Raw genomic sequence first — 23,655 nt, forward strand, 5'->3', positions numbered from 1 at the left:
TGTCCTCATCCTTGCTGAGGAAGCAGTAGACAGAACCACATATGGCAGTTTGCACTCCTAGCTGGAGGCCGATAGCAACACTACTAAGAGGCTTTTTTATTTTTTTTAGTTTCCCTAACTGCTTGCTTTTGCATTCGATAAACTTTGTCTCTATTTCCACTATTCCTGCCTCAAAATTTCTTATTTAGTCAAGAAACAAAAGGATCCAAGACCCTTGTAGAGTTAGATATAACTCCTTAAAAGAAGTCCAAAGGACTTTGAAATTATCCAGTCTTGGAAGCCGGAAGCCTTCCACCTAAAGTAAAGGGTTACTTGCCAAAATAAAACATTCTCCAAGCTCTCTGCACAGAGTACTAGCATTTCCAGAGCTCAAAGCAATTGAGCTGCTTAAGTCAGGTTTTCAGAAAGGAATCTCTTCTCTAACTCGGACTACACCATATCCTCACCAGTGACACAATCAGGGGGGCAGAAAAATGCTATCAAGAACTTTTCAAAATTATATTGCTCAAGTCTTGTCCTAAACCAAAGCCAGGACACAAGCTTTAACTTTATTCTATCTAAACTTTATTCTAACATCTAACAGGATGTGAACATCCTGTACTCCCTGAGGAATCACAGTTCTGAGGGACGTCACAAAGCCCTGTCCACCTGTGCCTCTCACATCACTGTGGTCATCTTATTCTTTGTACCTTGTTCCTATCTGTACCTCAGGCCTATGGTCTCCTTCCCCGCTGACAAATTTGTGACTGTGTTTTGCACCCTATGTTGAACCTATGTTGAACCCTTTAATCTGCACCCTCAGAAATGATGTGGTGAAAAAGGCTATGAAGAAGCTCTGGAATCAAATAATGAAAGCTGATGTTATGAAAATCTCATGATTTCTGTATTTGGAAAGGTACTGATATTTTCTAGAAACTCAATCTCCCCAAATATTGATTAAAATTAAAATAATGATCCTTTCTGCCCCAAATTTTTACTTGATATAGTAATGATAATTACTTAGACTATACACTGATGACATGTGCATTTAATCACATGAAGGAATAAGTATTTCCATCTCCAGAAATGTCTATTATTTTGTATCAGGAGTCTTTAATCTCCTCTATTCTGTTACTCATATGATTAAAAATATATCTTTATGTGTTACTGTGCAGTAGAATGTTAAAACTTCTCTTTCCATGCAAATGTATTTTGATGCTTATTATCACAACCTACTTCTATTTGCTTTCTTATGTCCTGCCTAACTTCTTCAGACCAAAATTGAATTTTCAACTTTTATGTTATCAAATTATTATTTTGTTATTTTCTATGAGTAATAAAGTACAGCATTTGTCTTTCTTTGCTTGACATACTTCCTTTATATACTGTCTTCTATTTCTAGTCAGGTTGCCACAAAGCACCAGATTCCAATTATGTATAGCTAAATATTGCATATTGCAAACATACAAAATTTTCTTGATCCAACCATCCAATGAGGAACACAAAAATGTTTATTGAAAGCACACGTAAGGAACTTGACTGGCATACTTCATAAGATATAGTTGGAATGCTGTGAAAAGCTCACAATATATTTCAGAGGTCCATGTAGTATTTATTTTCAAATCATAAGAAGGAGAAATATGAGGCAAATCCATTTTATATTCATAGTCTTAGCAAAGCATTCATGAAATGTAATTTTTAATCTTTTTATGAGGAAAGGCCCCATGAGGGGAATGAACAAAGGGCTTATAGAAGTCCAGTTGTAGTCTTTCAACTTCTGTTACAGCCTTAGTAATAAAAACAGCTTGGTACTGGCACAAGAATAGGCATGAGAAGCAATGGAAAAGAATAGAAGAACCAGAAATGAACCCATAGACCTATAGCCACCTCATGTTTAATAATGGAGCCAAAACCACAAGATGTAAAAAAGAAAGCCTCCTTAACAAATGGTGCTGGAAGAATTTGGTGTACACATGCAGAAAACTGATGTTAGATTTGTATATATCACCCTGCACCAGAATCAACTCCAAATGGATTAAAAACCTACCCTAAAAATACTACAGAAAAAGATAGGGGAAACACAAGGGTCCCTTGGCACAGGTCGAAACTTCCTAAGATCCAGAATCACAACAAATCAAAGAAAGACAGGATAAATGGGATATCTTGTTCATAGCTGTTTGCTGAGTGTGATTTTCTCAATAGTGTCTAAATCTAGTTATCATCATTCTTCCTTTGTTAAGTACAGAAAAAAGATATATGCCTCTGAAATAACGAAGAAAATGTGTCATCTAAATAATCACATCTGACTTTTAAAATATTCAAATTTTGGCAGCTAAGAATTCTTCCACAAATTCCTCAGCTGTCAATGAGATCATTTTCACAATCACTCAGGGTACTCAGACATATAATCTTGAATTATGGCATTTCCACTCTTTAGAACAGCCATTCTGTCTACATGAGTCACATTTTCAGAGATAAATCTATTCTCTACACTTTGAACTATAGTTTAAAAAATATATTGTGAAGGAGTACAGTCATATAAATCAGGATATAAGGATATAAATCAGGATATTTCTTTTGGAACAATGTCATCCCCTCCCTCATTTTCTCCGTTTTTTTCCCTCCCAACAGCCTTACCCTCCAAATTATATACTTCATTTCCAACATAGTGTCTAGTGAGTATCACTGCTGAATTAGTTCTCCTTTTGTCCCATCTACTGTTTCTATTTTTCTTCTTCCCCTCCTTATATCAGATAAATTTTCATATAAGGCTAACAGTGAAAAGGGGGAAAACAGAACAAAAAAGAACTGAAAACAGTACAAAAAAACCTCTTGTTTCCATTTCTTGGAGTTTTTTTCAATAAGCATCATTTTATATGATCATATGCACATAGCTATTGAGCCCTTGTGATCCTCTCCTAAGTATATAGCTTTCTTCGGTCTCACTGTGTGAATGTTTAGAATTCTGTTTGAGTTATCATGTTCAAGTGTGACTTTTTTGTCTTTTACTATCCATTGGGATTACGTATAGATTTATAAGCCCATTCTAATTATTACAAATGAGGGCATCATGGAGCCTATGGTTCTTTGGGTCTGGCTTACTTCACTTATTTTTCTTTTCTTTTTACTTCACTTAATATATTTTCTTACAGGGCTGGGAAAGTAGCTCAGTGGTAGAGTGCATGCCTTGCAAGCATGAGGCCCTGGGTTCGATTCCTCAGCACCACATAAACAGAAAAAGCCGGAAGTGGCGCTGTGGCTCCAATGGTAGAGCACTAGCCTTGAGCTGAAGAGCTGAGGGACAGCGCCCAGACCAGAGTTCAGGCCCCATGACCAGCAATATATATATTCTTACAAAGGGAGCAAGATCATTCTTTCTAATGGAAACATGGAATTCTGTTATTAATATATACCATCTTTTCTTGATTCATTCATCCACTGAAGAGCATCTGGGCTATGGTAAATAACGATTGCAATGTATATGGTTGGGCTGGTGGCTTTTGTGTGGCCTGGTGTGTGATCAATTGGGAAAATGCCAGGAGTGGGTCATAGGGGAGTTCTACGTTTAGTCTTCTCAAACTGCTTTCTAGACTGGTTGAACCAGCTTACATTCCCACCAACAGTGTAGTAGGATTGCCTTTTGGCCTCATCCACACCAGCATCTGTTATTGTTAGTTTTCTTGATTCTGGCCATTCTAACTGGGGTGAGGTAGAATCTCAATGTTGTTTTGATTTACATTTCTTTTATGTCCAGAGATGTTGAACATTTCTTCAGGTATCTATTGTCCATTCTTATTTCTTCTGAAGAGTCTCTAAGCCTTTAGCTCATTTATTAATTGGGTTGTTGTTTCTCTGAAGCTTTGTGGATTTGGGGGGTAGGGGATTTTTTGAGCTCTAGGCATATTTTAGATATGAGGCCTTGACTGATGCATATCTAATAGTTTCTCCCATCCTGTCAGCTTTCTATTTATCCTGCTAGTGATATCCTTTACCATGCAGAAACTCTTCAGTTTGATGCAGTCCCATTTATCCAACCTTTCTTTGATTTATTGTGATTCTGGATCTTAGGAAGTTTCAACCTGTGCAAGGGACCCTTGTGTTTCCCCTATCCTTTTCTGTAATATTTTCAGGGTAGGTGGTCTGTCAATGAGGTCTTTAATCTATTTGGAGTTGATTCTGGTGCAGGGTGATATTTAAGGAGCTAACTTCAGTTTTCTGAATTTGTATAGCCAATTCTGCCAGCACCATTTGTTGAAGAGGCTTTGTTCTTTCCATCTTGTGTTTTTGGCTCCCTTATCAAACATGAGGTGGCAATTGGTCTTTGGGTTCATTTCTGGTTCTTCTAGTCTATTCCATTGCTCCTCAGGCTGATTCTTGTGCCAGTACCAAACTGTTTTTGTTACTATGGTTTTGTAATAGGCCCTGAAGTTCAGTATTGCTATTATTCCTGTACTGATCCTCCTGCTAAGCATCATTTTTGCTATTTGGGGTCTTCTATTATTCCATATGAATTTTTGGATTGCTTCTTCCATATCATTAAAGAATGTTGTGAATTTTGATGAGTATTGCATTGAATTTGTAGGTATCTTTGAGCAGTATTGCCATTTTCAGGATGTTAATCCTTCCAGTCCAGGAGAATGGAAGGATTTTCCATTTTATAAAATCTGATTTAATTTCCTTTTTCATGTTTTTAAAGTTTTCATGATAGAGTTCCTTCACATCTCTGCTTAAGTTTATTCCTAGGTATTTTTCAGGTTACTTCAAATGGAGTTGCTTTCCTGATTTCAGGCTTGCTCTTCTCATCATTAGCATACAGAAGCTACTGGTTTTCAAACTTTGCTTAAAACTATACCATATCATAAGCCAGGTTCAACAATGCTTATAAACATGAAGAAATTTTCAAAAGTATAGTATGCAACTTAAATCCTAAACTAGAGCCAAAGCCCAGCATTACCCCATCTCAGCCACAGATCTAATGTCACTAATGACATTTATGTGTACCAGTTGGGAAAAGTGAAAGACATTGGCTATTTTCTTGACAATCACTTTACTACATGTAGTTAGTAATCCTCTAGTAGAGCCAAAGGATGAACAAATTCTGCACTCTGTAAAGTGTACTTAAACCTTTCTCTTAGAGTCAGGGAATAAATAATCACAACAGAGGAAGAGTCTGTGCATAAATGACAGGAACATAGCATAAATGACAGGAACATAGCTATGGGACAAGATGAAGATTTATTTTGGAGATACTACTCTTAACTTTAGTGGATTATGAGGAGATCTTGAGCAAAGAGAAAAATACTATCTCCATATCATGTTTGTGTACACATTAAGAAAAATATATTTGGCCAAAATGTTTAAGGAACAGAACTCTACAAGGTTAATTTCATTTAGTTCCTCATTTTACACTTGAAGATTATTTTCTGAATCAGATAATTAAGGATATAGTTTGCTTGTGTTTTACTTTGGATTGAACATTATTCAAACATAGCAGGAAATATACACATATACATTTATATATATATATATATATATATATATATATATATATATATATACACAACTTCCTTTGACTTTTATAAGAAAACAGAAAAGTTGGGCTGGGAAACTGGCTCAGTGGTAGTGTGCTTGCCTTGCATGCATGAAGCCCTGGGTTCGATTCCTCAGCACCACATAAGCAGAAAAAGCTGGAAGTGGTGCTGTGGCTCAAGTGGTAGAGCACTAGCCTTGAGTTCAGGCCCCAAACCGACAGAAAACAGAAAAGTGTACCAATTCAATCCTAAAACAATCAAGGTTTGCTAGCTGAATCAATATGCTGTCTGTGGAAATCCTGACTGGCAGCGTGAACTACATGAGCAAAAATGTCCCAAGTGGAGAATTATCTAAGGAGATATTGTTTCCAGTGTCCCACAATGAATCTCATGGAGTCCATGCATTTGGCCAAAGGAGAAGAAAACAAAGATGGCACTCAACCTAGAAACACAGGATTCCATAATCAACTCCACCCAGGTCAGTGGAAAATGAATCTTTTTCACAAATTCTAGGATTAACTTATGTAAGCAATGTACTTTTTTAAACAATTTTAGAATTACATATATGACTTCAATCTGAGTACCCTTATTCTGAAAATGAATTTGGTCATGCTAACATGTAACTATTAACAGAAATCATTATCTGTAATTTGTCAAATCAGCTGCTGTTAAAATGACTTGATATTTTAAACATACTTTTAATAAGACATATTGATGTCTTATTAAACATACCGATTCTGTTCAGTTCAATTTTTAATAGCTTTAAGAGGTGCATTGCCTTTTGTAATTTCCATGCTGTCACTCTGATGATAGATTTGTGAACTAAATCTATTAACATTGACTAGTAAATGACTAGCAACAGCCATCATCTTTAAGAGACAACATAGAAAGAAAACAACTCAGAGAATACAATTTCCTGAAAATCAAAGATCTTCCAGACATTATTGATGCTAACAGCTCAAAGTGTTAACTTCTATCCTAAAATTATCTTTGGAAAATTGTGTGCCATGTGTTTTGCCAGAGATTTGGGATAAGGAGTAGAAAAAGGAGAGAGAGAGAAAGAGAGAGAGAGAGAGAGAGAGAGAGAGAGAATAAAACAGATTACACTCATTCTACCCACAATATATGTTCAGTCTGGAAAATCCATCTCTGTATCATTTAAAAACTACATATTTTTGTACAATGTTTGTACTAGTTAACAATGAAAACTAAAAGTATCTTTTAAAATACTGAATTGATGCCAAAGGAAAAAGGCATCATCCTATCATAGCCTTCTCCTAATATTTACATCTAGTCAGTAGGATATATGGGATAGACTAGTGTTTCATTTAATTCTATTAGTAAAATATGAGGCAGGAGAGATTGAGGGAGGGTGTAACACTTCAAAAGGAAAGATTCTCATTACCTGACTTATGTAACTGTAATCCCTCTGTGCATCAATTTTACAATGAAATTTCAAATATCTAAAACAATGTGAGTGAAGACATTTATCAAAGCAAAAGCATAATTCTAGAGGTGTTCAAAGGCCACGTTGCAAAGAAAATTTCCATATGAAAAATTCATAGGAATTTTGTAGTATTTTCATATCTCTATCCAAAGAGACAAAAGAAAGGAACAAGAAATAAAGAGTTACACAGAGCCACATATGACAGCAAGGGCAATTACATAAATTGTACTGTTAGTTTTAATAACAATAGTCATACTATTCACAAAAGAAGAAACTCTATCTTCAGACCTATTTATAGGTTCCTGTGTTTTCCTATAAGAGAGAAAGAGTAAGTCACCAGTCACCGTGCAGTTGCTTTAGATTTAGTATACTTCACTCTTGGTATCAGAAAACAATGACCTCAATACAAATTGAGTTTTATATAACTATAATTTGAAATAGAAATAGATAGATGATTATAAATTCAAAATGATTAATATTGATGATATTTGGTGCCAGTCCACAACAAGGAAATTAAGCCACTTTGGGCATTTCTTTTAGAGCACACTGGAGTCACAGTAGATATTCATGAGAGAAACTTACATCAGTGTGAAAATTCTAAGATATTGTCAGTATTCTATTAAATGAACTAGGACTGAGTTACTATGCATTTGGGTGTCCTTTACAACTATCTGAAAAGTGGCATCCATTTCATGAACTGGAACGAAACCAGTGACCAAGTATCTTTGTATTGAATTCAACTTCTTATCACTGAGAAGTACTGTTTATTTTAGGGGGACCATACTCACACAACCTAAGATACATTAATACAAACCATGAACAATATGATCCTGATGGGCTTCACCCAGGATCCAGAACTCCAGAAGCTCTTGTTTGCTGCGTGTTTAATCACCTGTTTGGTCACATTGACAGGCAACACATTCATCTCCATCACCATCTTTGCCAGCCCAGCCCTAGGGTGCCCCATGTAATTTTTCCTGTCATACTTAACAATTATAGATGGTCTGTACTTCACTTCCATTGCTCCAAAATGATTGTGGACTTGGCATGTGAGAAGCACACCATATCCTTCAATGGCTGCATGACACAGCTCTTTATTGAACACGTGTTTGCTGCAGCAGAGATCATCTTGCTCATTGCCATGGCCTTTGACCGCTATGTGGCCATCTGCAAGCCCCTGCACTACACCGCCATCATGAGCCGCCCTGTGTGCTCTTTCCTGGTTGGGGCAGCTGGAGTATTGGGGTTTATTCATGGATTGATCCAAGTTATGTTTATTGCTCAGTTGCCCTTCTGTGGCCCCAATATCATTGACCACTTTGCATGTGATTTAATACCACTGCTGAAGTTGGCCTGCACTGACACTCACGCTTTGGGGCCTCTGATTGCTGCCAACAGTGGGGCACAGTGTTCAATCACATTTTTGATGCTGCTGGCTTCCTATGTGAACATCCTGTACTCCCTGAGGAATCACAGTTCTGAGGGGCGTCGCAAAGCCCTGTCCACCTGTGCCTCTCACATCACTGTGGTCATCTTATTCTTTGTACCTTGTTCCTATCTGTACCTCAGGCCCATGGTCTCCTTCCCCACTAACAAAGCTGTTTTGCACCCTAGTAACACTTATGTTGAACCCTTTAATCTACACCCTCAGGAATGAGGAAATGAAAGGGCTATGAAGAAGCCCTTGGGTCAAATAATAAAAATTGATAATAAGTAAACCTTGTGTATACAGAGGGCTTACAGTTACATGAGTAAGGTAATGAGTACATTTCCTACCGAGCATTGTTACCCCCTCCTATGTTTTCCCCCTACCATCTCTTCCCTTCCCACCTCCCCCAATCCCCACCATGCCCCTCCCCAATTTGTAAAGTTTGTTTTCAACATAGTGTCTTGAACATGGAGGAACAGGACAATTTTCTTCTTTGTTCTACCCCTCCTAGACACTAGTGAACAGTTTGTATTTTCAATTGTGTGAAATCCATTTTTTTTTGCCAGTTATGGGGCTTGAACTCTGGGCCTGGGCGCTGTCCTTCAGCTCTTCAGCTCAAGGTTAGCGCTCTACCACTTGAGCCATAGCACCACTTCTGGCTTTTTCTGCTTATGTGGTGCTGAGGAATTGAACCCAGGGCCTCATGCATGCAAGGCAAGCACTCTACCACTGAGCCACTTTCCCCGCCCCCATTTTTTATTTTTGTATGTGAGAATGTACAGTGTGTGTCTCTCTCTGCCCTTTCAGAACATCATCCAGCTTCCAGCTATGTTACTTTAAAGGACTGGATTAGGTCATTGTGTGGCTTAATACTGCATCAGCTCAATGTACCACACGTTCTGAATCTATTCATCTACCAATGGGCACAATAATTTTTAAATAAGATATTAAAACATACAACTCTTCATGACACAGCCTGAAAGCCCATGCAATGTTGAATTTCTTTGCATGTAGGAGACATGTAGGATGTAGGAGAAATCTAACCTGTATCCATATTCTTCATAAAGCAGTCATAAAATGTAATTTTTTTAATATTTTTGTGAGAAAAGCACCCAGGAGGATAAAGTACAACGTTTTAAGAGTTGCCAGGAGCCAGTGGCTCACACCTGTCATCCTAGCTATGCAAGAGGCTGAAATCGAGGGTGGAGGCTCAAAGTCAGCCTGAGACCCACTGGACACTACACAGAAAATGAATGATACAACTTGTGGATGGGAATGGGAGGGAAAAATTGGAGAGAGTGAATGAGGGATGACATTTTCCACAAAGAAATGTATTCATTACCTCACTTATGTAACTGGAACTCCTCTGTTACATCACCTTTATAATAGCAATTAAAAATAAAAATAAATGGAAAAAAACTGGTCACTAATAATGTGTCTTCATACCACCTGGGGAAAAAATAAAGCACACTGACTTGTCTCACGAAGATTTTAGAAAAAGCTAATTAGTAATCCTCTGGGTAATCCAGAGGCTAAAGTGTGAATAAATCTGCATTTTGTGTGTGTGTTTAACCATTGCTCTAGCGTCAGTAAAGAAAGAATAACAAAGAAGGAAGCATCTATGAATAAACAACAGAGTAGAGCCAGGGACCAACAAAAGAAAGATTTCCTTGGGAGACTGCACTTGAGCTTGGTTGGTCTCTAAGAAAATAGGGCAGAAATAAGAACTTGGGTGATGAGTGAAGCACATTATGATTCATGTGCATTGCAAGGCAAAAAATTGAGCCAAACTGACTGTAAAACCATGCCTGACCATGTTGATTAATTTCATTTCTGTATTTGAAAATTGAATATACTAATGTTTGCTCATATGGATACTTGGGCTTTACTCACATTATTTTTGCTTGAAAATGAGCACAATTCAAGTGTTACAGGACAATATTCATTGTGAAATAATTCCTTACACTTTCATTGGAAACCAGGAAAGCAATCAGAACAATCAGAGTTTCCTAATGAACATAGCATAATTTTTGTGGGAAAGAAAAGCCCACAAACATACTAACAATAGGAACCACACATGAAAAAGTGTTCAAGTTGGACAGTCATCTGGAGAGATGATTATTCTAGTGTCTTCAACTTTCACCTCATGGAGTCAATCTAGTATGGATTGTTCAGAGGGGAAGAAATAAATGGCAGCACTCATTCTGAACACAGAGAAGTCCATAATCAACTGCACCCAGGTCAGTAAAAACTACATACTTACTCAAAATTTTCAGATCATTTTAGGCAAATTTTGTCTGAAATAATTTTTGTAGTTGCATATATGACTGAAATATGTGTGTTGTGCAAAAGATGAATTGAATATGATAACATAAATATATGCATAGAAACACTTCATCAAATTCAAGTTCAATGCTTTTGGAAAGATTTGATCATTTTTAAATATTGTGGCTAATTTTATATACATTATGCACACTGATTCTATACATTTTTGTTGGTCATGCAGTGAAGTCTTTTGTTGGCCTTTTAGTGATTTCCAAGTTGCCACTCTGAACTTCTCTTGTGAATAAAATTCACAAAGAATGGTGAGCCACACAGATCATTCCCTGAAGTCAAAAACAGAAAACAAACAACTCAAACAATGATTTCCAAAAACTCTCACATATTCTACTGACTTCTATTTATGTTGTGAGTTCAGAATACTGACTTCCCTGCCAAGAAATATTCTTTTGCAAACTATGGGCTACGATTTGGGGCAGGTATTGGAAAAAGACGAGAAGAAGGGCAGAGAATGAATAATATAGCTCAGACTCTTTGTATTAGCAATGTGCCTCACTATTGAAAATCTACATTATGATCAGTCAAGAATATGTACTTAATTAATTCAAGAGATCTACCTTTGGCAAGCAAAACTAAAAAACTACTCTTAATTGAATTAATTGCGCAGGGGAGAACTGTGTAATCTTACCTTGTGCAAACACAGATTTTGGGGTCCTCAGGAATGTCATAGTACCAATGTCTCATTTGATTCCTTTTGTAAAATATGAGTAGAGATGCTTGTATAAAGTATACATGCAAAAACCTATAGTTGCTCAAAGAGCAACAACAAGGAAAATTCATTTGTAAAATACTAAGAACATATACAAGGAATCTATATCATTCATATATCAACTTCTGAAAGGAGAGTGTGAAATACAGAACCATTTGAAGCCAGACATATCATGGAGGGCAGTTCAAATAGTTATAACCAGTAACTTTTAATAACAAAAGTTTCCTGGCCTCAGAAAAGAAGAAACTCCTTCTGTAGCTTCATTTGCACAAGTGTGTGTTTCATGGAAGAGAAATGAAGCATCAATCACAGAACAAATCGACCTTAAATTAAAAAAAATTGGATGCTCAATTTTAGACACCTAATAGACTATAGGAGAAAATTATATTCATCCACTTATATCAAAGTAATTGATATTTATGATCCTGGCAGCCATTCCAGAAGATATAATTAAGCCAAATTTGATGTGGTTAAAACAAAGAACATTAGGAAGTGAGCCATAGCCCATAAGATTAATGCATATTATTGTACTGTGTTACGTGGATGATTTTTTGCCCATAAGATTAATGCATATTATTGTACTGTGTTACGTGGATGATTTTTTCAGTATCTAAATGCATTGGAATAGATTATCCTCCTTCTGTACTTCACAAAGATCTGTCAAATGGCACAAGGGACAAAAAAGGCACTCCAATAATTTCAGAGACAGAACGAAACAGGTAACCTAGAATTTTTATACTGAATTTAACCTCACATCTCTGAGGACTATCTATTTTCAGGTGGACCTTAGACACACAACCCAAGAAACATTAATACAAACAATGAACAATGTGACAGAATTCATTCTGCTGGGCTTCACCCAAGATCCAGAACTCCAGAAGCTCTTGTTTGCTGTGTGTTTAATCATCTATTTGGTCACACTGGCAGGCAACACATTCATCTCAGTCACCATCTTCATCAGCCCAGCCCTGGGGTGCCCCATGTACTTTTTCCTGTCATACTTGTCCCTTATGGATGCTCTCTTCTCCACTTCCATGGTTCCCAAAATGATTGTGGACTTGGCATCTGAGAAGAACACCATATCCTTCAAAAGCTGCATAACACAGATCTTTGCTGAACATCTGTTTGCTGCAACAGAGATCATCTTGCTCATTGCCATGGCCTTTGACCGCTATGTGGCCATCTGCAAGCCCCTGCACTACACCACCATCATGAGCCGCCCTGTGTGCTCTTTCCTAGTGGGGGCAGCTGGAGTATTGGGGTTTATTCATGGATTGATCCAAGTTATGTTTATTGCTCAGTTGCCCTTCTGTGGCCCAAATATCATTGACCACTTTATATGTGACTTAATACCAGTGCTGAAGTTGGCCTGCACCGACACTCACACTTTGGGGCCTCTGATCGCTGCCAACAGTGGGGCACAGTGTTCTATCACATTTTTGATGCTGCTGGCTTCCTATGTGAACATTCTGTACTCCCTGAGGAATCACAGTTCTGAGGGGCGTCGCAAAGCCCTGTCCACCTGTGCCTCTCACATCACTGTGGTCATCTTATTTTTTGTACCTTGTTCCTACCTGTACCTCAGGCCTATGGTCTCCTTCCCCACTGACAAAGCTGTGGCTGTGTTTTATACTCTAGTCACACCTATGTTGAACCCTTTAATCTACACCCTCAGGAATGAGGAAATGCAAAGAGCTATGAAGAAGCTCTGGAGTCAAATAATGAAAGCTGATGAGCTGAAAATCTCATGATTTCTGTTTTTGGAATTGCAGAGATTTTGTTTTGTTTGGTTTTGTTTTTGTATTATTTTGTTTTTCTGACGGTCATGGGGCCTGAACCCTAGGCCTGAGTGCTGACCCTCAGCTCTTCAGCTCAAGACTAGCTCTCTATCACTTAAGCAACAGCATCACTTCTGGCTTTTTCTGCTTCTGTGGTGTGAGGAATCAAACCCAGGGCCTCATGCATGCAAGGCAAGCACTCTACCACAGAGCCACCTTCCCAGCCCCTGTTGGGATGTTTTCTAGCAACTCATTCTCCCTTGTTATCGATTAAAATTAAAATGGTGATCCTTTCTGCCCCAAACTGTTGGCATAATAAATAAATTATTTATCAACCACAGACTAATGGCTTGTAGACCATGTGTTTAATCATATGAACTGGTAGGGAACTCTGGAGCTGAGCTGTGAGACCTGGATAGGGTGAAGAGCTTGTAAGGTCATCTCAAGGGCACTCAGAAGGCTGAGAGCTGAACCCTGGAAAGATCAAACAGGCTAGGCAAGACAGAGGTTGGCACCAACAGTTTAAGCTATTGGAGATAAGAGGGAAGTGTCTATGTTAATGCTAGAGTGTGTGTTGCTTCCCTCTGCTTCCTAACAGAAGGGAGTCAGTTGTCACCTGTATGCAAACTATGTCTCATGGATGATTACAACTTCAAAATAGATTAATACCCTAGTCTCTGCAGGTACTTGTAGTCACCTCTCCTGTACTGAACTAAATAAATGAACTTGTTAAAGGAACCTAGGGGTTCAGAATCCAGTTGGCCCTGGCACACCCTTTCCTATGCTCTCTCCCTTTCTCAGTTCTTTGCCCTGTATCCTGCACTGTTCTTGGTTGCAGTTTGTAACAGAAGGTAATGAGCATTTCTATCCTTTAAGTGTCTATTATTTCTGTACCAAGAATCTTCCATCTCCTCTATTCTGCTATTCATAAAATATAAAATACATTTTCATGCATTACTGTGCTGTAGAACATTAGAACTTTTCTTCTCTGGAAATATATTTTGATGCTTTCTCACAACTTACCTCTATTCATCTTCTTCTGTCCTTCTTCTTACAGACCAAAATTGAATTTTCAATTCATATAAGATCAAATTCATATTTATCTTTTGATCTATGAGTAAGAAAACACAGTATTTGTATTTCTTTGTCTGACTTACTTCCTTTAGTTAGTGATTTCTACTCATGGTGCCACCAAGGCCTAGATTCTATTCCTTGTATAGCCAAATGATACGGGATAAACATACCAAATTTTCTTAATGCACTCATCTATTGATAAACACAACATTTTTTTCTTTTTTTCTAGTTTTTTCTTTTTTTATTACTGTAAAAATACCATACAGAGGGGTTACAATTACATGGGCAAGATAGTGATTACATTTCTTATCAAGCATTGTTGCCTCCTCCTTTGTTTCCCCATACCATCCCTTCCCCTCTCCAGCCCCCCACACCCACATCCTCCTACCACCACAACCCCACCCCCAAACCCCCACTCAGCCAAAGTTGTAAAGTTTGTTTTTCGACATAACATCTTGTATATCTCATTCTTGTAATGGGTCCACCTGTAACCCTATTTAAACAGTTTTTTTCCCTTCCCCTCCACAAATTATATCAACACCAAATACCATGAAAGCAGAGCTTATACCCGGGAGGGGGGGGAGAGACATACAAAGCAACAAAGAAATCATCTTATAAATATGTTGGAAACAATCACAAGAAAGAAAAAAACATTTTAATCCTTATCTTGGAGTTCATTTCACATAACATCAACTTGTCTGACAGTTTCTGTTTGTCTCAGACATATACTAGTTATTGCAAATAAGGGAAACCATGAGACCTACATTTCTTTGGGCCTGGCTTACTTCACTTAATATAATTTTTTCCAAGTCTTTCCATTTCCTAACAAATGAGGTAATGATGACCCAGCAATCCCACTTTGGGGCATTTACCCAAATGATCACAAAAAAGACCATACTAAAGCTACAGGCAGAACTATGTTTATTGCAGCATTATTTACCATACCTAAGATATGGAACCAACACAGATGCCACTCAGTAAATGAATGGATCAAGAAAATGTGGTATATATACACAATGGAATTCTATGCCTCCATCAGAAAGAATGACACAACAATTTTTATTAGGTGCACAAGTGAGAACCTGAACTGAAACTCACTAAGACACAGGCAGAAGGCTGCAAAAAGCTCACAATATATTTAGGAGTGGATACAGTGTTTAATTATTGTCAAATCAGAAAGAAGAAATATGGGCACATCCAACTTATGATGTTAATGTTCCTAGAAAAACACTAATAAAATAAAATGTTTAATCTTATTATGAGGAAAGTCCCATGAGGGGAATATACAAAGTGCTGTAGAAATCTAATTGTTGTCTTCACACTTCTATTATAGTCCTAGTAGTAAAAACAACTTAGTACTGCCACAGAATAGGCCTGAAGAACAATGGAATAGAATAGAAGATCCACAAATGAATCCACAGACCTATAGACATCTGATATTTGATAATGGAATAAAAAAAACACAGGTTGGAAGAAAGATAACCTTTTTAGGGCTGGGAAGGTGGCTCAGTGGTAGAGCGCTTGCCTTGCATGCTCGAGGCCCTGGGTTCGATTCCTCAGCACCACATAAGCAAAAAGAAAAAAGCTGGAAGTGGCGCTGTGGCTCATAGTGGTAGAGCGCTAGCCTTGAGCTGAAGAGCTGAGGGACAGCGCCCAGGCCCAGAGTTCAGGCCCCACGACCGGACCCAAAAAAAAAAAAAAAGAAAGATAACCTTTTTAGAAAATGGTGCTGGCAGAATTGGCTATACATGTGCAGAAAACTGAAGTTAGATCCATATATATCGCCCGCACCAGAATCAACTCAAAATGGATTAAAGACCTCAGTGGAAGACCACCTACCCTGAAAATATTACAGAAAAGGATAGGGGAAACACCAGAGTCCCTTGGCACAGGTTGAAACCTCCCGAGTAAAGATCCAGAATCACAACAAATCAAAGAATGGTTGGATAATGGGATTGCAACAAACTGAAGAGTTTCTGCATGGCAAAGGACATCACTAGCAAAAAAAGAGAAAGCCCACACAATGGGAGAAAATCTTTACTAGCTATGCATCACACAAGGGCCTCATATTTAAAATATACTTAGAGTTCCAAAGATTAACTCCCCAACAAAACAAATCCTCAGAGAAACAACCCAGTTAGTTTAACAACCCAGTAAATAAATGGGCTAAAGACTTCAAGAGACACTTCTCAGAAGAAGAAATAAAAATGGCCAATAGACACACGAAGAAATGCTCAACATCTCTGGCCATAAAAGAAATACAAATCAAAAAGTATTGAGATTTCACCTCACCCAAGTTAGAATACTCATCTGATATTTTCAGATCTTGCCTAGCCATATGGGATAGAAATTCACAAAGGGTAAACATGAGTCAAGAACTCCTACTCCAATTATTTTCTAAAGCTAAAAACATCTCAGGTTGTGTGTCTGTATCTATCTTAAGGTAATGACATTATGAGCAAAAATTTGGATAAAACAATGCAGTCTACTTAACTATAGACACAACCTGGTGCTCATATCTGTAAAACTTATTCATCTTTCATAACTGAAGAGGAGGAGGAGGAAATACAGGAAGAAAAAAGAGGAGGAAGAACAGAGAGAGGAAAGAGAATGAAGCAGAACAGGAAGAGGAGGAGGAAGAAGAAAAAGAGGAGGAGAAAAGTGATTACATTAGAAGTTCTGCCCAGTTTTTTCATTGCTGCAAAATCTGAACTACATAAGACAGTGAAATCTCCATCCTGCTCTGCTGCTTTCTAAACCTTTGGATGTATTTTTCATAGATGTTTGTTGTGTGTGATTTTCTCAAAAGTGTCTAAATCAAGCTGTCATTATTCTTCCATTGTACAATACAGAAAAAAGATACATGCCTCTGAAATAACCAGAAAAACCTGTCATCTAAATAATCACATATGACTTTTAAAGTATTCAAACTTTGGCAGCTAGGAATTCTTCCACAAACTCCTCAGCTGTCAATAACATCACTGTAACAATCACTTAGGGTACTCAGACACATAATCTTGAGTTATGGCATTTCCACAGTTCAGAACAGCTATTCTGTCTACATGAGTCATATTTTCAGAGATAAATCCATTGTCTACACTTCATACTTTTTTCTAGCCCATCGCCTTAACCACTCGGCCACGACTACATTACACTTCACACTTTTTTAAAAAAATATTGTAAAGGGTTACAATCACATAAATCAGATGAGTACATTTCTTTTAAAAGTGTCATCTCCTCCCCCATTTTCTCTCAATTTTTTCCCTCCCAACATCCCTACACTCCAAGTTATGTAGTTAATTTCCAGCATAGTATCTAGTGAGTATCACAGCTGAATTAGTTCCCCCTTTATCCTATCCACCACTTCTATTTTTCTCTTTCCCTCCTTAAATCACATAAGTTTAGAGACAAAGGGTACAAAAATCAAAAACAGTGAAAAAAAGGGGATAAAAAACAAAAAAACTGAAAACAGTACCAAAAAACCCTCCTGTTTCTATTTCTTGGCGTTTATTTCAATAAGCATCATTTTATAGGATCATATGCACATAGCTATTGAGCCCTTGTGATCCTCTCCAAAGAATATTCTCCTTTGGTCTCACTGTGTGAGTATTTAGAGTTCTGTTTAATTTATCATGTCCAAATGTGATTTTTTTTTCTTTTACTATCCATTGGTATTACGTGTAGATTGATAGGCACATTCTAATTATTACAAATGAGGAAAACTATGGAGCCCATGTTTATTTGAGTCTGACTAACTCTGCTTAATATATTTTTTTAGATCTTTGCATTTCCTTACAAATCAGGCAATGTCATTCTGTCATTCTCTCTGATAGAAACATTCTGATAGAATTCCATTGTAAATATATACCATATTTTCTTCATCCGTTCATCCACTGAAGAGCATCTGGGTTCATTCCATATCTTGGCTATGGTAAACAATACTTGCAATGTATATGGTTGTGCTGATGGCTTTTATCTGTGTGGCCTGGTTTGTGGTCAATTGGATAAACAGGAGTGGGATTGTTGGGTCATAGGGAAGCTCTATTGTTAGTCTTTTGAGGAACTTCCATACTGCTTTTCAGAGTGGTTGAACCAGCTTATATTCCCACCAACAGTGTAGTAGCAGTCCCTTTTGGCCACATCTCCACCTGCATCTGCTATATTTTTCTTGATAATGGCCATTATAAATGGGGTGAGGTAGAATCTCAATGCTGTTTTGATTTGCATTGGACATTCTTCTTCTGAAAAGTCTCTCTTTAAGTGTCTCTTATTAGCTGAGTTGTTTTTTCTATGAGAATTTGTTTTGTTGGGGACTTAATATTTTGAACTCTAAGTATATTTTAAATATGAGGCCCTTGTGTGATGCATAGCTAGTAAAGATTTTCTCCCATTGTGTGGGCTTTCTCTTTGTCTTGCCAGTGATGTCCTTTGCCATGCAGAAATTCTTCAGTCTGATGCAATCCCGTTTATGCAACCTTTCTTTGATTTGTTGTGATTCATATCTTGACTCAGGAAGTTTCAACCTGTGCCCAGTTTTCCCCTATCCTTTTCTGTAATATTTTCAGGGTAGGTGGTCTTCCACGGAGGTCTTTAATCCGTTTGGATTAAAGGATCTAACTTCAGTTTTCTGCACATGTATAGCCAGTTCTGCCAGCATCATTTCTTAAAGGCTATCTTTCTTCAAACCTATGTTTTTTACTCCTTTACCAAATATCAGGTATCTATAGGTCTGTGGGTTCATTTGTGGATCTTCTATTCTATTCCATTGCTCATCAGGCCTATTCTTGTGCTGTATTTATTAGTATGGCTTTCTAATTAAATTTGACATTTGATATTGATATCCCTCCAACACTGTTCTTCCTGCTAAAAATTGTTTTTGCTATACAGGGTCTTCTATTATTCCATATGAATTTTTGATTATTTGTTCCATATCATTGAAGAATGTTTGGGCAATTTTGATAGGTATTGCATTTAAAGTGTAGACAGCTTTAGGCAATATTGATATTTTCACAATGTTTTTCCTTCCAATCCAGGAGCATGGAAGGGTTTACCATTTCATAAAATATGATTTAATTTCCTTTTAATGTTTTTAAATTTTTCATGATAGAGTTCCTTCACATCTTCATTGAAGTTCATTACTAGTTATTGTTTGAAGCTAATACAAATTGAGTTGCCTTCCTGATTTCAGTCTTCCTATTCTCATTGTTGGCATATAGAAAAGCTACTGATCTTTAATATTTGCTTAAAAATACACCATATCCTAAGCCAGATTCAACTATATTTATAAGCATGAAGAAATTTTCAAAAGTATAGTATCCAATTTAGATCCTAAACTAGACCCAAAGCACAGCAAAAAGCCCATCTCAGCCACAGATCTACACCTAATCACTACTGGCATTGTTGTGCACCAATTAGGAAAAGTGAAAGACATTGACTATTTTCTTGGCAATCACTTCAGTACAGCTAGTAAGTAATCCTCTAGTGGGGCCAAAGGATGACCAAATTCTGCACTCTGTAAAATGTATTTAAGGCTTTTTCTAGAGTCAGGGAATAAAGAATCACAACAGAGGAAGAGTCTGTGCATAAATGACAGGCACAGAGTTATGGGACAAGATGAAGATTTATTCTGGAGACACTATTCTTCAGTTTAGTGGATTAGGAGGAGATCTTGAGCAAAGAGAAAAATACTATCTCTACACAATGTTTGCATACACATTACAAAAAATATTTGGACAAAATGATTAAGAGACAGAAACCAACAAAATTAATTTCATATGCTTCCTCGTTTTATACTTGAAGATATTGTTTTTTATTCGACAGTTAAGGATTTATTTTGCTTATGTTTTACTTTAGATTGAACATAATTCAAAGATAGAAGGAGATATATATAAAGATATATATATGTATGTATGAATAGTGTGTGTGTGACTTTCTTAGACTTTCATAAGAAAACAGAAAAGTGTACTACTTAAATCCTAGAACAATCAGTTTGCTACCTGAAACAATAGATTGTCTGTGGAAACCCAGATTAACAGTGAAAGCTACAAGAGCAAAAGTGTCCAAAATGGAGAAATATCTAAAGAGATAATGTTTCCAGTGTCCCACATTGAATCTCATGGAGTCCATATATTGGGCCAAAGTAGAAGAAACCAAAATATGGCACTCAATCTAAAAACAAAGGATTCCATAATCAACTCTACCCAGGTAAGGTAACACTATAACTTTTTCACAAATTCTAATATTAACTTATTTGGGCCATGTATATTATGGCTTCAGTCTGACTATTCTGACTATGAAAATGGATTTGGTCATACTAATATGTAAGTATCAACAGAAGACATTATCTGTAATTAAGACAAATCACATGCTGTTAAAAATGACTTGATAATTTAGAAAAAAACAATTTTAATAAGAAATATTGATACCTTATTAAGCATACTTATTCTATCCATTTCTATTTGTAACAGCCTTAAGAGGTAGGTTGCTTTGTGGTGATTTTCATGCTTTCACTCTGATAATAGGATTTTTGAATTAAATCTATTACAAATGATTAGCAAATGATTAGCAATTGCCAACATATTTAAGAGACAAAATAGAAAGGAAACAATTCAGAAAATACAATTTCCTGAAAATCAAAGATTTTGCAGACATGTATTAATGATGAAAGCTTAACATGTAAACTTGTACTGCAAAATTATCTTTGGGAAGTTATGTGCCAGGTGTTTTGGCAGAGATTGGTGAAAAGATAGAAAGAAGAGAATGAGTAAAATGGATTATGTTCTTATACCCACAATATATGATCACGCTGGAAAATCCACCACTGGATCATTCAAAAATTACATATTTGTGAACAGGCAGTATTGTGGCCAGTAAACAATTAAAACTAAAACTGTCTTCTAATCTACTGAATGGATGGATGCCAAAGGAAAAGACATTTTATCTTAGCCTTCTCCTAATATTAATATCTTGTCAGTTAGTTAACTTTGAGTGGAGATTTGTATCTAAGCCAAAGCATAATTCTATAGCTGATCAAAGTTCAACTGCAAAGAAAATTTGGTATAAAAATTTCATAGGGAATGTTGTAGAGGTATGAGGGCAGGGATGGTAGGGGAAAAACAAAGGAGGAGATAACAATGCTTGAAAGGAAATGGACTCATTACCTTGTTTATGTAACAGTATTTTTACAGATAAAAAATATATAAAAAATTCATAGAACTTTGTAGTATTTTCATTTCTCAATCCAAAAGGATAAAATAAAGGAACAGGAAATGAAGTTAGAGAGAGCCAGGCATGGCATCTAGCACAAATAAATAAATGGTACTTAGTTAATTTTAATAACAATGACATACAATTCACGAAGGAGGATATTCCTTCTGCAGCCCTATTTCTAGGGTGTGGCATTTTCATATGAAGGAAGGGAAAAAATGAGTCACAGAGCACAGCTGGTCTTGATTTGGTATCAGAAAACAAATGACTTTAATAAAGACTGAGTTTTACATAACTATAATTTGACATAGACATAATTGATTATAAATTTAAAACAAGGAATATTGATGACATTTTCTGACATCCCAAAACAAGGAAATTAAGCTTTTTTAAGATTTGTGTTAGAGCAAACAAGAGAGTTTGGAAGTGAGCCACATTAGATATTCTTAAGAGAAACATACTTTCCTGGACAAATTATTAGTATTACATTAAAGGAACTAGGAGTAAAATAATGTGCATGAGATCTTCTTTACAACTATCTGAAAAATGACAGAAGTGAGTAAATGTGTAGCTCCAGAAAACAGAAGGAAACAGGTGACAAAGTATTATTGTACTGAATTCAACATCACATCACTGAGAAGGACTATTTATTATTAGGTGGACCATAATCACAAAACCCAAGAAACATTAATACAAAACATGAACAATGTGACAGAATTCATCCTGCTGGGCCTCACCCAGGATCCAGAACTCCAGAAGCTCTTGTTTGCTGTGTGTTTAATCACCTATTTGGTCACATTGGCAAGCAACACATTCATCTCCATCACCATCTTTGTCAGCCCAGCCCTGGGATGCCCCATGTACTTTTTCCTGTCCTACTTATCCCTTACAGATGCTCTCTTCTCTACTTCCATTGCTCCCAAAATGATTGTGGACTTGGCATCTGAGAAGAGTACCATATCCTTCAATGGCTGCATGACACAGCTCTTTATTGAACACGTGTTTGCTGCAGCAGAGATCATCTTGCTCATTGCCATGGCCTTTGACCGCTATGTGGCCATCTGCAAGCCCCTGCACTACACCACCATCATGAGCCGCCCTGTGTGCTCTTTCCTGGTTGGGGCAGCTGGAGTATTAGGGTTTATTCATGGATTGATACAGGTTATGTTCATTGCTGAGTTGCCCTTCTGTGGCCCCAATATCATTGACCACTTCATGTGTGATGTAATACCACTGCTGAAGTTGGCCTGCACCGACACTCACGCTTTGGGACCTCTGATTGCTGCCAACAGTGGGGCACAGTGTTCAATCACATTTTTGATGCTGCTGGCTTCCTATGTGAACATCCTGTACTCCCTGAGGAATCACAGTTCTGAGGGGCGTCGCAAAGCCCTGTCCACCTGTGCCTCTCACATCACTGTGGTCATCTTATTCTTTGTACCTTGTTCCTATCTGTACCTCAGGCCCATGGTCTCCTTTCCCACTGACAAAGCTGTGACTTTGTTTTGCACCCTAGTCACACCTATGTTGAACCCTTTAATCTATACCCTCAGGAATGAGGAAATGAAAAGGGCTATGAAGAAGCTCTGGGATCCAATAATAAAAATTGATGATAAGTAAGCCTTTTGTGGAAACTTATTTTATCAAAACTGTTTACAGTTAGGAAACTGAATTATCCTGTCTGCAACAAATTTTTAATTAGAATAATACATTTCTGGAATACAAATTAATAACATATTGTTCATGTATTTGAAAACATTAAAGTTGTAAACATATCCTTCTACTTCAATATTTACCACATTTTTGTGTCACTCTATTCTTTATAAAATGTATAGTAATTGTCATGATCAATATTTTTAGGTCTCTAGAGCACTAGAACTTTTATTACTATGATATTATACTTTAGCACTAAGCATTCAATTTTCTTCTTTTTTCTATCCCTTACCAGACTCTAGTGAACACTTTGTATTTCCAATTGTGTGGAATCCATTTTTGATTTTCATATGTGAGTGAGAACATGCAGTGTGTGTCTTTCTATGCAAGGCTTCTTACCCTTACAGGACCTCACCCAACTTCTAGCTATGTTACTGCAGAGGACTGGATTCCATCTTTTAGTGGCTGAATATGGCATAAGGATAATGTACAACACTTTTTAAATCTAT

The 23,655-nt window shown here is 37.0% G+C and overlaps 2 protein-coding genes and 1 pseudogene across 2 annotated transcripts; all 3 read left to right on the forward strand.

Annotated features, from left to right (window-relative positions):
- The first annotated feature begins 7,772 nt into the window (after positions 1–7,772).
- On the forward strand, positions 7,773–8,633 carry LOC138834215 (olfactory receptor 4C45-like; annotated as a pseudogene).
- A 3,617-nt stretch (positions 8,634–12,250) lies between these two features.
- LOC138834216 (olfactory receptor 4C45-like) lies at positions 12,251–13,186 on the forward strand. Its single transcript, XM_070032963.1, has one exon. The coding sequence runs from the start codon at positions 12,257–12,259 to the stop codon at positions 13,184–13,186; it is 930 nt and encodes a 309-aa protein (XP_069889064.1). The 5' UTR covers positions 12,251–12,256.
- Positions 13,187–22,186: 9,000 nt separating this feature from the next.
- On the forward strand, positions 22,187–23,113 carry LOC138833726 (olfactory receptor 4C45-like). The gene has a single exon (XM_070032020.1). It carries the CDS (start codon positions 22,193–22,195, stop codon positions 23,111–23,113), a length of 921 nt encoding a protein of 306 aa, XP_069888121.1. The 5' UTR covers positions 22,187–22,192.
- Positions 23,114–23,655: the final 542 nt, after the last annotated feature.

The sequence above is a fragment of the Dipodomys merriami genome, unplaced genomic scaffold, assembly GCF_024711535.1.
Source record: "Dipodomys merriami isolate MVZ:Mamm:240054 unplaced genomic scaffold, mDipMer1.0.p SCAF_21, whole genome shotgun sequence".
Lineage (NCBI taxonomy): Eukaryota > Metazoa > Chordata > Mammalia > Rodentia > Heteromyidae > Dipodomys > Dipodomys merriami.